This window comes from Neomonachus schauinslandi, chromosome 9 (genome assembly GCF_002201575.2).
Source record: "Neomonachus schauinslandi chromosome 9, ASM220157v2, whole genome shotgun sequence".
NCBI classification, from domain to species: domain Eukaryota; kingdom Metazoa; phylum Chordata; class Mammalia; order Carnivora; family Phocidae; genus Neomonachus; species Neomonachus schauinslandi.
The window spans coordinates 15,085,721-15,100,845 of record NC_058411.1 but is presented as its reverse complement, the minus strand read 5'-3'; the positions used below and the strand labels follow the sequence as shown (position 1 = coordinate 15,100,845).

Here is a 15,125-nt window from a genome sequence, read left to right as displayed (position 1 = left end):
TTCTGATAAGGACACCAGTCGTATTGGATTAGGGCACTTCATTTTAACTTAATCGCCTCTTTAAAGGCCCCATCTCGGGGCACCTGAGTGGCTCAGTCGTTAGACATCTGCCTTTGACTCAGGTCATGATCCCAGGGTCCCGGGATCGAGCCCCTTATCGGGCTCCCTGCTCAGTGGGAGGCCTGCTTCTTCCTCTCCCGCTCCCCCTGCTTGTGTTCCCTCTCTCACGGTCTCTCTCTCTGTCAAATAAATAAATAAAATATTTAAAAAATTAAAAAATAAATAAAGGCCCCATCTCCAAATACAGTCCAATTCTGAGGTACTGGGGGTTACGACTTCAGCCTATGAGTTTTGGCAGAGGGGTGGAGGGACATAATTCAGCCCACAATGCCAGCTAAGATCCAAGGAGTTTTCAAAGATACAAATGTGGTGATCCGAAGGGGCACCTGCACCCCAATGTTTATAGCAGCAATGTCCACAATAGCCAAACTGTGGAAAGAGCCCAGACGTCTATCGACACATGAATGGATAAAGAAGATGTGGTTTATATATACAATGAAATATCACTCAGCCCTCAGAAAGGATGAATACTTACCATTTACAATGACATGGATGAAACTGGAGGGTATTATGCTGAGCGAAACAAGTCAATCGAGAAAGATAATTATATGGTTTCACTCATATGTGGACTATAAGAAGCAGTGCAGAGGATCATAGGGTAACAGAGGGAAAACTGAATGGGAAGTCATCAGAGAGGGAGACAAACTATGAGAGACTCTTAACCATAGGAAACAAACTGAGGGTTGCTGGAGGGGAGGTGGGTGGGTGGATGGTGCAACTGGGTGATGGGCATTAAGGAGGACACGTGATGTGATGAGCACCGGGTGTTATATCCAACTGATGAACTGTTGAACTCTACATCTGAAACTAATGATGGACTATATGTTGGCTAATTGAATTTAAATTTAAAAAAAAAGAAAAGAAAAATAAATAAAAGAAAATGAAAATAGCCAGGTACCTGGCTCTCTCAGTTGGAAGAGCATGTGATTCTTCATCTCAGGGTTGTGAATTCAAGACCCATGCTGGGTGTAGAGATTACTAAAAAATAAGATAAACTTGAAAAAAAATAAAATGTAAATTCATAATCTAGGGGCAAGAGGTAAAAATATTTAAAAATAAATAAATAAATAAAATGGGGAGGAAAAAAAGAAAAGATCCAGGGAGCTTTCATGTTGTCAATGCTAGAGGATTGTAGCTCAACCCTTGGATCTCAAGGTGACCTTCTCTCAATGCTGGCCTCTCCTGAGATGCCCTTGTTCCCATCTGGTCTTCAGTAGTTAGCACCTACAGGACTCACCCAACTTGTTCCTCATCGATGGCTACAAGGCAGCTCGTGTGACACGCTGGGCCACTGGCAGCACCGTGACATGGGCTGAGGCCTTCCATCACTTCTGTGTGCCCTCTGTGGCCTTCCAGAAATGATTCTACTCCCCCTGTGCTAGGGGCACGGGACATCTTGCTGAGGCTGTCTCTGGCCTCCCCCACACACACCCTTGAGTCTTACCGCCTAGACTTCACCCTGGACCTGAGCCACAGGTTCACCCTCCTCCCCAGATCAGACACCTCATCTGGAGTAACTGCCTCCCCACCTCATCGCAGGGCTTGCTGGGCAGGGGGGTGCAAGCAGTCAGGATGCCAAGTCCCTATCTCAGATGCTACATCTGAGCTCTCGTAACTTCCTCTCTCGCAAACCTGAGTCCCACCCCCACCAGGCAGGAAAACCCTTTTTCTGCTCTTGGGGGAGGGAAGCTTTGCTTTGTCTCTACAGGTACTCTCCCTAGCATACACTGTGCTTCAGTAATTTCCACTCTCCTACGCCACAGAAATTTTTTGAATCTCAAACCGTAGGATTGCCTTCTCCGTCCCATCTACCCCGTCCACTTTTCCGCCAGAGGGGTGCAAGACATGCAAAATAGCTACTTGCATTGGGTGGGGGTGGGAAAGGGAAATAGGTCAGTGTTTCAGAACATCCCCTGCCATGTCTGCTGGCTGCTTTGGCTTGTGAAATTGCACCGAACAGGCCCTGTGGCCTCGCAGAGAATAATTCATCGGCAGATTAGGCTCTTGCACTGCCTGCCTCATGGAGAAGTTGGAACCAGGCAGAACCACATTCTCTTCCCCTTTCCTCCATGGGTGGACCAAATGCCCTGCCACTGGCTTCTGCTGGCCTCAGAAGAGCAAACAGCCGGCCCATTAGCAGCACCAGCCCCTTCAGGCAGTCTTCTGAATAACTGCTAAGTGGCTCTCACCGTGGAGCTGTTAAAAATGTCACAGAGACTCAATGCCCTGAAATTTCCAACTGTTTGGTAGGTAGTCCTGTGGTTGAAAATACAGTATTGCCATATATTCTGGACTACATGAGAAGCAAACTTACTGGAGCACCTGGGTGGCTCAGTCGGTTAGGCGTCTGCCTTAGGCTTAGGTCATGATCTCGTGGTCCTGGGATCTCAGGCGGTCCCTGCTCAGCGGAGATCTGCTTCTCCCTCTCCCTCTGCCCCTCCCCCCACACACTCGTTCTCTCTCTTTCTCAAATAAATAAATAAAATCTTTTTTAAAAAATTTACTATCAGTTGTTAAATGTCTTATTGTGTAGAACTGGCCAAGTTTTAGTATAAAAGTGACTGCACAGGTTTTCTCCTATTTAATTCGAAGTGAAAGTTTGATTGTGTTTCTTATGTCTTGTAACTATAACCTTTTTTTTGTCCTGAAGAGCAAAATACACAAATATTTTGATGTGGGTATGAATATACCTTTCCCCTAAAAGCAGAAATCTAGTCTATTTAGGCAAAATAAGAGATTGTGAGAGTCATGAAATAGCAATGCCCAGAAGCCACAGATAAGTGGATGTATAAAACCAAGGAAAAATGAGAATTTTAGATTAGAGTCACAGGGAAAATGAAATCATTACTTTCAGTTTTGTAAAGTCTGAAGGGCTTTATTATTAATTTTCCACATTATACTTAAATTTTTCATTATTTCTTTAAAAATATGAAGTATTCTAAATTTTTAAGTTACTGTATGCTAAATTACTTTGCAAACTCTCATGTACTTTATAAATATGAGTTCTTACTTTTGTTATTCTCCTTGAGAAACCCACAATGGAAGTAGAGAAAATCTGTTACATTCCTGTTATGTCCTGAATAACTCCAAGATTAAAAGTCTTGGTTCTATCACAAGACCATCTTTTCTGCTTCTGTGTGGAAATTAAAAAAAAAAAAAACAAAAACAAGAAACCATTACCAGCAACATCCTCTGATGTCCTTTCACAAAAACAGACTCAGATTGTCCTGATGACTGTTTTTAAATTTAAGTCAAATTTAACCACCCCACATTAATTCTGTCCTTATAATGTTTCCCCTTCCTTTGTAATAAAAGTTTACGAGGGCCAGGCTCAAATGTGACGTCTCTGACATTTTTATATCTCAAACGTTCTGGGAGTTAATTTCACCCCTTATTAAACCATTTGTAGATTTGGCAGCAACTGTCAGCATGTTAAAGTACTAAATGAGTTTTCATTAAAACAATTCTGTCTTTCTCAAATAAATTTTCAATTTCAAAGAATTGATTTGCCTGAGCCAGTTAGGTCATCTGGTTGTAGCATGGTTTTTAGCAATCTCTGCTCTCTATTCTGAGAGGGTAATGAAAGGAGAAAATGGTCTACAAAGAAATACTATGTAGCTAGTCCTGTTGGTCCAGAGAGAGAGAGAGAGAGAGAGAGAGAGAGAAAGAAAGAAAGAAAGAAAGAAAGAAAGAAAGAAAGAAAGAAAGAAAGAAAAGCAAGAAAGAAAGAAAAGAAAGAAAAAGAAAGGAGGGAGGAAGGAAGGAAGAAAGGAAGGCAGGCAGGCAGGCAAGCAGGCAGGCTTCACAAAGTTGCCGCCATTAAGCAAGGAAACATGCTCATTTTACACCAAACATCCATTCTTCCCCAGCTGCTTTTCTCCCAGGAAGCTCATCTGGCTGAATCCATGTAGACCATCCGCTCCCACGTCATACATCCAGTGATTCATCCTTTCTTTTTTTCTCCTTTCTTTCTTTCTTTTTTTGGACGTCTCTTTGAGTACTTACCCGTTTTCGCTCTTGTATTATGGTTGTGACTGAACATGTCTTTCTCTCAGCGGGTGATGAGGTCCTTGTGCACCGTAGCCAGATCCGGCATCACTCCCTGAACAATGCCCTAAGAGTATAATAGATGTATGTATAGACAGAATAAATGAATGAGTGAGCGAGTGATTACATGAAATTCTAGTACATATTCTATTAAATAAACATATAATACCAGTATACATTGTGATTAAGATGCAAAGAGGAAAGTGAATCCTAAAAATTATACTACAGTAATGAATAAACAAAAACGTCTTTTAAAATATTTAGGAGACTTCTTTTGTTCAAACTTGGATAACGTAAATCCTCATTAAGAGGTTGCTTCCTCATTGTTTTGTGTTGAAATATGAGTGCAATTTCCTGTCCCCTCACTAGGGTTGGTTTCTCATCTCGGTGCAAGCAGATTTATCCAGCTCCTCGGCGGACAAGATCGTCACCCCCAAGAAACATGGGTAAGTGTATGATTAAACAATAAAATAAGATTTTTATGTAGATGACATACTTTGGCATGATTGTCAGTAATGTTCACAACCTTTTATCGAGTTTAGGCTATATGAATGCAACGAAGCAGAACTTTATAAGAGAGAGAGAAATGAGATTGACACAGGGTTTCCCCTTCTCTGAGCAGTGGTAAAAGGATGTCAAAAATGATATTTAGAAAGAGTTAGGTAAAACTACCAATATGCAAAAGAGGAATATTTATGCTCCATTCCCTTTTCAGGAAACCTCATATTGGCAAACTGAATTAAGTGTTTGTGAAGAAATCTACCAGCTCCCAGCTGTAGAGTCATCCTGTGCCATTTCCTGGTTGGTACGATGGTCTCGTGATACTTTTTATGTCATCAGAAATAATGTGAAATTTGGAAATAGGATATCCAGTATTAATAAGTATTAAGTCATAATTCTTACTTAACAAGTGGCTATCAGTATCTGGCACATAGTAGTCTTAATAAGCAGCTATTAAACCGATCAATGAAGGGAAGGAAGTGTTTCCTATATCCTGTAGGAAAACATTGTCATCAATGATTTGTACTATTTAAGGACCTGCTTAATAATAGATATATTTTAATACACTGGGGATTATCTTCTTTTGGCATTTGGTAAAAATTCGAGTCAAAATTAGAAACTTATCCAAATTTCTCAACGCTGGTTCTAAAAACAATTTTGTCAAAATTTTATTAAAGTAGTAAAAATGATATCTGAAAAGAGGTATGAATAATAAGAACTATGTATTCCATTAAAATCTCAGAAGCAAAAAAAATCTCAGGTTCACACAAATTAATTCGACAGCTGTTATCTGCTGAGCTTGGTATCATATGTAAAATGTTGCTGTACAAATTACACTCTGAGTGCCCCTGGCGTCTCTGCTATGTTCTGGGTAGATGGCCGAAGATGATCTCCTCTCAGGACATGTAGGGAATAGCACAAGGACACCTGCAGACTAGCAGTGTGTCATTAAAACAGTACCATCGTCCAATACATAGTGAAGGCCTCCCATGTGCCATGAACGTTATGTGTGTTCTCACTTTATTGTCACGATAACTCTCTAACGTGGGTGTTAATTTTACCTGTGAAGACTGAAACTTAGAGAAGAAGCACCATGTCACAAATCCCCCAAGGGTTGTGAGAGCCTTTCAAAAAGTCTCCAGAGCCACACGCATAACGACAACCTCATTACCACTGCTTCTGTTATCCAAGAGAGGACACTCTGTATCTGCTTCATCAAACTATTTGATCTTGTGATGGTTATAGTCAAGGCGGGAAATGTTTTTACAGAGAAAGAAATTCATTCCAACTTTATAAATCCTCCTAAATTTATGTTTCCCTTTTATCCATCTTCTTTTCTTCCTTAAAAGAAAAGATGCATACTTATTAAGATGAATAGAGGAGGAAGGGGCACCCACTGCCGGCCCCTCCCCACCCCTGCCCTGACCTCTCAGTCCTGGTCCCAAGGAAGGATATTTTCATGGTTGAGGTGTTCTTCCAAGACATGTGAGCCTAGTGATAGGTGGGACCCTGTGCAGCCATCGGAGAGGGTTCCGTCCTCCGTAGCTTATTCAACCCTTTGTGCATCTCAGACTTTTTTCTAGTGTCATTTTCTGTCTTCACTTGTATCCTTTAGAAGTCCTTTTAATGAGGATTTTGGGGTCAATTTTCTCAGTGGTAGTTTATCTTAAACTGTCCTTAATTTTGCTTTGGTTTTGACATTTAGTTCTGTTGGGTATATAATTATAGGATGACATAAGTTTTCATGGCCATTTGGAAATATCAACCCACTGTCTCCTGGTCTCTGTTACTACTTCTGTGAAGTCCTTTGTCACTCTACAGTTCATTCTTTGTAGGTACTCTATTTTTTCTCTCTGGCCGTTTTTTTTTTTCTTAGTCTTGGATCAGCAGATTCATTGCAGTGTGTCTAAGGAATGTAGATTTCCATCTTTGTTTTTAATCCTATTTGGGATTTGCTGGGTTTCATAAATCTGAGGATTCCATGTCCTTCATCAGTCCTGGACAGCTGTCAGTCATTATTCCCTATTTTCTCTCTTCTGTCCCTTATGGAACTCTAATTAAACATATGCGGACCTTTTCACTTTATCCTCCATGGCTCTTTGGTTTTTTTCCCGTCTCTTTAACACTCTGATAATTTCATATGATTTCCTTAGATCTATCTTGCAGTATGTTAGTTTTCTCTTCAGCTAACGCTCATCAGTGAGTTAGTCCCTGTGTTGATTTTTTAAATTTAAATTATTACATTTTTTTTATTTCTGGAAAGCTTATTTCAATCTTATTAAAAATATGCCAATTCATCTTTGTTCCTTACATCTTGTTCCTTACTCATGAGTTTAAATTCCTTCCTTTATTTCTTATTTTTAAAAAAGATTTTATGGGGCGCCTGGGTGGCTCAGTTGGTTAAGTGACTGCCTTCGGCTCAGGTCATGATCCTGGAGTCCCGGGATCGAGTCCTACATCGGGCTCCCTGCTCAGCAGGGAGTCTGCTTCTCCCTCTGACCCTCCTCCCTCTCATGCTCTCTGTCTCTCATTCTCTCTCTCGCAAATAAATACAATCTTAAAAAAAAAAAAAAAGGTTTTATGTATTTATTTGAGGGAGAGAGAGAGTACGAGAGGGGTGGGGAGGATCAGAGGCAGAGGGAGAAGCAGGCTCCCCGCTGAGCAGGGCTTGATCCCAGGACCCTGGGATGATGACCTGAGCCCAAGGCAGACGCTTGATCAACTGAGCCACCCAGGCGCCCCTCCTTTATTTCTTATTAAACATACTTGTTTTGTGCTGTATATCTATTAATTTTATTCTAAAGCTCTTGTGGATCTGCTACTCATCTTCCTCATTTTTTGATGAATCTTATAGTGGTTAATTTGTGTGTGTGTGTGTGTGTTTTAACGAACTCATATTTGTTAGAACTCTGTGAGGATTCTTTTTTTATTTAATATTTTCTATTGAAATATAGTTGACACACAACGTTACATTAGTTTCAGGTGGACAACATAGTGATTCGATAACTCTATACCTTATTCTATGCTCACCGCAAGTGTAGCTACCCTCTGTCACCACCACACAAGGCTCTTACAGTAACTCTAACTCTATTCCCTATGCTGTACCTTTTATCCCTGTGACTTATTCATTCCTTAACTGGAAGCCTGTATCTTCCACTCCTCTTCACCCAGCTTTCTCACCCTCGTGCCCCCTCCCTTCTGGCAACCATCCATTCCTTCTGAGAGAATTCTTTGAAGCCTAGGTTGAGAGAATTTTCCTCAAGGGATGATTTGTATTTACTTCTTCCAGGTGCCTAGGATGTTTGTTTTTTCATATGGCAAACTTTCATTTTTGGCCAATTCATTTTCATATTGTTTATATTATTTATTGTTTGCTTTGGTTTCTATGATTTCTTTTTATATGTGAGAAAAGAAGTAAAATCTTATCAGTTCTTAAGAAGGTCTATATGCTCCATCTGCAGGTAATTTAGATGATGGTTGGCTGTCAAGATTCTTTATAGCTCATCCCACAGAGCCTTTGATTCTACTTTCTAACTTTTTAATTGCAATATAACATACATGCAGAAAAATGCACATATCCTAAGTATACAGCTTGATGAATGTCTACAAACTGAACACATTCATGGAATGAACACTCAGAGCAAAACCAGAATATGACAAATTCTCAGAAGTCCCCCTCATGCCCTTTTCCAGTCATTACCCGGCCCCTCCCCCAAAGTAACCACTACCTGACTTCTTTTTTTTCTGATATTTAAATGTTTAATATGATACTTTATAACCAAATTAAACAAGGGTTTGTCCACCTAATAGGCAGCAAGCCAATTAAAACTGTCACTGAGTTTTGCAGTGAAGAAAGGTAGGCTATTTATTAGTGTGACACCACCCAGAAGAATGGGGAGCTAAATAGTCTAGAGTCCTGAGCTCCCCAATGGCTGGCAAGTGAGGGCTCTGAAGGGCAAAATTTGGGGCAAGGGTCTTTGAGGAAGTGGGTATCATTGAGTGGAAGCCCATGAGATCATGCTAGCAGGGGTCTCCTGAGAAGGTGGACACTGTTTTTTTTGTTTTGTTTTTAAGATTTTATTTATTTATTTGAGAGAAAGAGAGAGTAAGCGGTGGGCAGGGGGAGAGGTAGAGAGAGAGAGAAGCAGACTCCCTGCTGAGCAAGGAGCCTGACATGGGGCTCAATCCCAGAACCCTGAGATCATGACCTGAGCTAAAGGCAGATGCTTAAACCACTGAGCCACCCAGGTGCCCCAAAGGTGGACACTACTGAGTGGAGGCCCATGAGGTCATGTTAACAGGTGCTCTGATCCTGCTTCATCCAGCCCCGTGAAGGTCTTTTCCATCTCAGGAGACTTAGATTCTGAAAAATATCTTTATCCCTTCTGTTAGAGATTTCATTTGGTACATTTAGTAATTATATATTTAAGGTAGTGCTGATTAACTACTTGTAAGCTAATGGGGTCGCATTCCTACAGGCTCCCTGGCGGGCCCAGCCATACCTGCGGGTGGTATAACCTCTAGGGTTCATTCTTTTTCTTTAAGATTTTATTTATTTATTTGAGAGAGAGAGTGAGGAGCGAGAGAAAGAGAGAGAGAGCACAAGCAGGGGAGGTGTAGAGGGAGAGGGAGAAGCAAACTCCCCACTGAGCAGGGAACCTGATGCAGAGCTCCATCCCAGGACCCTGAGCCACCCAGGCTCCCCTCTAGGTAGGGTTTGTTCTTGCATCTGGACTGACAAGATAGATGCAAGATAGATAGCCAAGGCTTCAACAACACATGATTTTTGCAACATTGCAGACATATCATGCTATATATAGATCAATCTCACAATCGGTTTTATCTACATTTTCTTCCTTACCACATTATGAGTGGTGAAAGATAATTAATTTCAACCTTGAAATAGTTCACAGAGGATTCCTGAACTCAACAATAGACTCTTCGAAGCTCAGCCTCATGAATCTTAAGAACTGGGAAATTGTTTTGAGTGTGGTAGCAGGATATATGCTCCTTTTAGCCATCTATTTCTCAAATCAAGTGCAGGAAAAATTAGAGCCTAAGTTAATCCGATACATTCTTCATTACAGAAAAGAAATCTATGGGCACATAACAACACATTGTTACTAAGTGCGAAGACATGATATGAGATGATGATTTTTACAAGTTTATTTGAAGCCTGTGTAGTCTAACAGACAATATGAAAGTGATGTTTTCTAGAAAACATGTGGTCACTTTCTATCCAATTTACCGAAGTGATTATTCACAAATTATTTTCTTTAATTAGATCTGTTATTATGGCTAGAAGACTTGTACTAATCTATCGGTGCCACTATTTCAGTAGAAAATAGAAAATAATTCTCTTCTTTCTCAACAAAGCTGGTCTGCATTGCTGCAAAAATACCTCAGCTTTCTAAGGCATTTTTATGCAAAAAGCAGAAAGCAAAATGGTTAAGAGTCAAGAGGCTTTACTTAACATTCCAACCTAGGATTGTGGCCAAGTTCTACCAATGATTAAATAGGTATTTCCGGGCTAATGACTTAATATGTGGCTCAATTCTTTATTTGTAATATAAGGTTATAATAAATAGCACAGAATTGTAGTAACACATAAATTATAAAAAACATGCATGCCATTTTAAATGGTGCCTAGCACATAGAAAGCCTTTAATAAATGGACCACTGCTCTGATTTCTAACAGTGTAGATTAACTTTACCTACTTTTTAATCAGATAGTATATATTCTTTTGTGCCAGCCTTTTTCTATCACTCTGCATTATGTTTCTGAGCTTCAACTGTGCTATTGTATGCCGCAATAATTTGTGCATTTTCATGGATGTATAGATTTCAATTGTGTTAATATTTACTTATCTATTTATTTATCTATTTACTTCCCTATTCTACTACAAGTGCTCATTCCACTTGGGGGATAGTATAAATAACGCTACTATGAATATCCTAATTCTAACCCATGTCTTTCGTAACACTTGTACGTACTTCTGTTGACCATATACCTAGAAATGGAATTGCTGAACCACAGGGTACACGTAAGTGTCAAAACAATTTTCCAACCAACAGTATATAAAAGTCCCAGGCGCTCTACATCCTCACCACAACTTGGTAATTTCTGTCTTTTTCATTTTATTTATTCGGGTGGGTGTGTAGTTGTATCTCGTTGTGGTTTTAGTTTGCATTCCCTTGATGACTGACGAAGTTGAGCACATAGATTCAGCACGAGTTCATGGCTGGTGTGCAGATCGCAGGACTAAACTAAGAGTGTAGACTCAGGCCCCATTCCCAAGTGAGGTCCAGCCAGAGGCCATGAATACTCAGGGATTTTTCATCATGGCTCCTCACGGAAACTTGCCAACTTTCCCTGCTGTCTGTAAGGAGCTGTCCAGTTTGTTGTTTCTTATGTTTATTTTTCTAGTTCACCTTTTGTGTGAGAGCAGAGGCTCCAGGATCCCCACACATGTGGGATAGAGAGAACCACTTCCTGCGTGTGTCTGAACTCCGTCTCCAGCTTCTCTGCATTAGAGGCTCTAGTTACTTCTTCCAATCCACATATGCCTCCAGACGTCCAGAGTTTTTTGCTCACCTACCTTCCTGATCTCAGCTCCCACTTCCTTTTTTCCATCACAGTTTTTTTTTTTTTTTCCTCTCTGGAAGTTTCACCTATTGATTTAAAAGGTTGTTTTTTCACATTTTGTTCATATTTCTAGGTGTGGTAAAACAAGAAGACTTGGGGAATTTTAGTTCTCCACTTTGTTTTAAGAGTGACATATAAATAGATACTCTGAATATGGTGTTTTCTTCTAGCAGAACCGTTGTGGACTTGTGGTGGGAAGGCCTTGGTGGTGCTCAGGGCTCACTCATACTTGGAAATGGGTGGTTTGGGTGTCATCAAGCACACAACAAGTTCTCTGCATAGTTACTCTACAGAGGGTCCTGTGAAGCTCCGCATCACATAAATCATCCAAAGCACTAATAGGCCTCACTAGCAAAGGAATAGAGACAGAAGTATTTCTCTACTCTACTATGAAGAGAAGGATGGGGTCTCTGCTCCTATGTGAATCTATAACATCAGACCTTTAAAAAACTAAGCTAATAAACAATCAGGTACAAAGGTAGACACTGATAATGACAAGATCTTGCCCAGAATTAAGAATATTCTGCCCTCTCTTTCACAAAAGTACAGGAAAGATAAAGTGCCCATGAAGGAAGCAAAAGGAAAACAAAAGAGGTAGTGTCGTCTAATTATTTATGAAGTTTTAGCAAGCTGCTATATTCTAAAATATTTCACTTTATTAAATTTCTTGTGACAATATTTTCTTGGCTAATAAGCGGATAGTGAAAGTGCCTCATACCTAGATTGCATACGAAATTAAACATTTGAAATCATGTAACTATACAGTTTATCATACAACTCAAAAGCATTTACTGATTACAAACAAATCATTACATTTGCCATTTTTATTAGCTCTGAAAATAACGTTGTAACTTTAGTTTTGTGATCATGTCCAGTGAGAAATAGAATTCCCTCTAATCTTTCACCTTGTGGGTAATTCTTATTTGAAATAGACTAAAATTTCTCAGCTTGATTTCATTCACTGAAGTCAATTAAATAATTTCCCTTTTTAAACACCTTTGTTGTAATTTAATACATTTTTGATATCTTCAAGAAATGAAGGAAAAGAAGATTATTTCAAAAGCATGATGCATCTGCTGAACATCTAAACTATTCTAGTTCATCTTTCATTACAGAAACAAAGGCATGGTAAAAAGAGATGTTAATCTCTGTGAAAACAAAGCCTTCTATATTCATGTGTGCACCAATCTCCTGAGTTTTGTGAAGAAAAACAAAATGGGGACAACACTCTGTGGATGCTGAGGGATGACCCGGTTGGTCCCTGAGGGTTCTTCATCAGCATTCTGTGATAATAAGAACGTGGACTTCTGCTCGTTAAAATCCACTGGCCATCGTGACTAACTGTCAGGAGGCTGGATTCTGACTTCCAACCATTGATATCTTTGTGAAAATTGGTCTACATCCACCCTTTAAAAGCACCGATGAATGTATCAAAGCTTTTGAAAACAAAGAAAAATGGACACATTTTAATAAAAAAGATGTTAAAAACAAACTGGAAGGAGACAAAACTGACCTTGCTATTTACCTCCTAAGAATAAATGTAGTTCCCACCTTCATACGAGAAAATGAACAGCACGTGTATTGAAGAACAGCACGACCTGGATCACTATTTATTTCCGATTACTTACATCTTTGTGGTCATAGTCAGTGTCCCAGCCAACATCGGATCTCTATGTGTGTCTTTTCTGCAAGCAAAGAAGGAGAATGAGCTAGGAATTTACCTCTTCAGTTTATCACTCTCAGATCTGCTCTACACATTAACTCTCCCTCTATGGATTGATTACACTTGGAATAATGACAACTGGAGCTTCTCTCCTGCCTTGTGCAAGGGGAGCGCATTCTTCATGTACATGAACTTTTACAGCAGCACAGCCTTCCTCACCTGCATCGCCGTCGATCGGTACTTAGCTGTGGTCCACCCTTTGAGGTTTTCTTTTTTAAGGACAAGAAGATTTGCCTTCATGGTCAGCCTATCCATCTGGGTATTGGAAACCATGTTCAATGGTATTATTCTGTGGGAAGATGAAACAACTATAGAATATTGTGATGCCAAGAAGTCTAATTTTACTTTATGCTATGACAAGTACCCCCTGGAGAAGTGGCAAATCCGTTTCAACTTCTTTAGGACATGTACAGGCTATGCAATACCATTGGTCATTATCATGATTTCCAACCAGAAGGTCTACCAAGCCGTGCAGCATAATCAAGCCACGGAAAACAGTGAAAAGAAGAGAATCATAAAACTCCTTGTTAGCATCACATTGACTTTTGTCTTGTGCTTTACTCCCTTTCATGTGATGCTGCTGATTCGCAGCATCTTAGAGCATGATGTGAACTTCAGTGAACTTATTTTTAAAGACCACAAGTCTGGGAAGCAGACTTATAAAATGTATAGAATCACGGTTGCATTAACAAGTTTAAATTGTGTTGCAGATCCAATTCTGTACTGTTTTGTCACTGAAACAGGAAGATCTGATATGTGGAATATATTAAAATTCTGTACTGGGAAGCTTAATAACTCAAAAGGACAAAGAAAAAACATACTTTCAGTGTCTACCAGAGACACTGTGGAATTAGAAATCTTGGAATAGAAGCAAAGAATTTTTTTAAGGTACACAGTATCATATCATCAAGATTACATTTAGAAGAGGAAATCAAGCATAGGAGGGGACGAAGTGTTCCAATTGAATATTTTAATCCTCTTCAATGAAAATCTTTTAGAAGTGTACCGTATGGTTCCCTGACTTTTATTAAATTGAGTATTAAACAAAATTTGATATTATCCTAATGACTCTAGATCATTATTATCGATGGCAATTGGTTTGTTTTGTTTTGTTTTGTTTTTTTATCCATGCTATAACCTTTTAGAGGTTAGTAGATGTATGGAACTCTGTGTCCTTGATTCAGTGAGCTTTGTGTCTGGTTTTCAGGATTTTTGTCACTCTTTCATGGATTTCAGACCACCAACTATCACTTTTCTAAACTGTATGTATCTGTCTCCAACAACCCTAACTACTACATACTGCTTCTAATCTTCTCATTAGGTAACAAATATTTATTGAGCCCCCCCCCTATGTACTAGGCTTTGTGTTAAGTACTGGGGTTACAAAAGAAATGGTCTCATGAAGTCTTATGAAGCTTACATCAGTTTGGAAACCTGGTAAGACTTTTTATAAAGAAAAAGTAAATAGGAGTCTGAAGGCCTCTTCCGTGATATAAAGCTCTGAGCCACATGAATGCTCTTTCAGCTGCTCAGAGACCTTCTTTAGTTTCTTTAAAATCATAATTTTTTAAAAAAAAATTTATAGTTGAGCACAACATAGCCGAAATTACCAGAAGTTTAATGTTTAGACAAAAAGACATATTATAGGGCGCCTGGGTGACTCAGTTGGTTAAGCGACTGCCTTCGGCTCAGGTCATGATCCCGGAGTCCCTGGATCGAGTCCCGCATCGGGCTCCCTGCTCGGCAGGGAGTCTGCTTCTCCCTCTGACCCTCCCCCCTCTCATGTGCTCTCTCTCATTCTCTCTCTCTCAAATAAATAAATAAAATCTTTAAAAAAATAAAAATAAAAAAAAGACATATTATAGACAACTTATTCCATTAAATCTTACAGTCGGGGACTTCTTTTTGGACTTAGAATATTTAGAGACTCTTGATATAATATATTCTTTCATGTTTATATTTTTTCATTGTGGAAATTACTCTGCCTAGTTTTAAGCAGGCATTCATTAAGTAAACATTTTTATGAACCAGAGTATTTTTCCAGATTTTTAAGGATTTTTTTTTATCATACACTACATTCTCTCCTTC

The 15,125-nt window shown here is 39.5% G+C and overlaps 1 protein-coding gene across 1 annotated transcript; it reads left to right on the top strand.

Annotated features, from left to right (window-relative positions):
* Positions 1–4,542: 4,542 nt before the first annotated feature.
* On the top strand, positions 4,543–13,980 carry GPR65 (G protein-coupled receptor 65). The gene is made up of 2 exons (XM_021679621.1): positions 4,543–4,613; positions 12,430–13,980. The coding sequence occupies exon 2, from the start codon at positions 12,880–12,882 to the stop codon at positions 13,903–13,905; it is 1,026 nt and encodes a 341-aa protein (XP_021535296.1). The 5' UTR covers positions 4,543–4,613; positions 12,430–12,879; the 3' UTR covers positions 13,906–13,980.
* Positions 13,981–15,125: the final 1,145 nt, after the last annotated feature.

What these genes read in the sequence shown, in the direction of transcription:
- GPR65 (XM_021679621.1), top strand. Translation starts at nt 12,880, where the DNA reads ATGAACAGCACGTGTATTGAAGAACAGCACGACCTGGATCACTATTTA.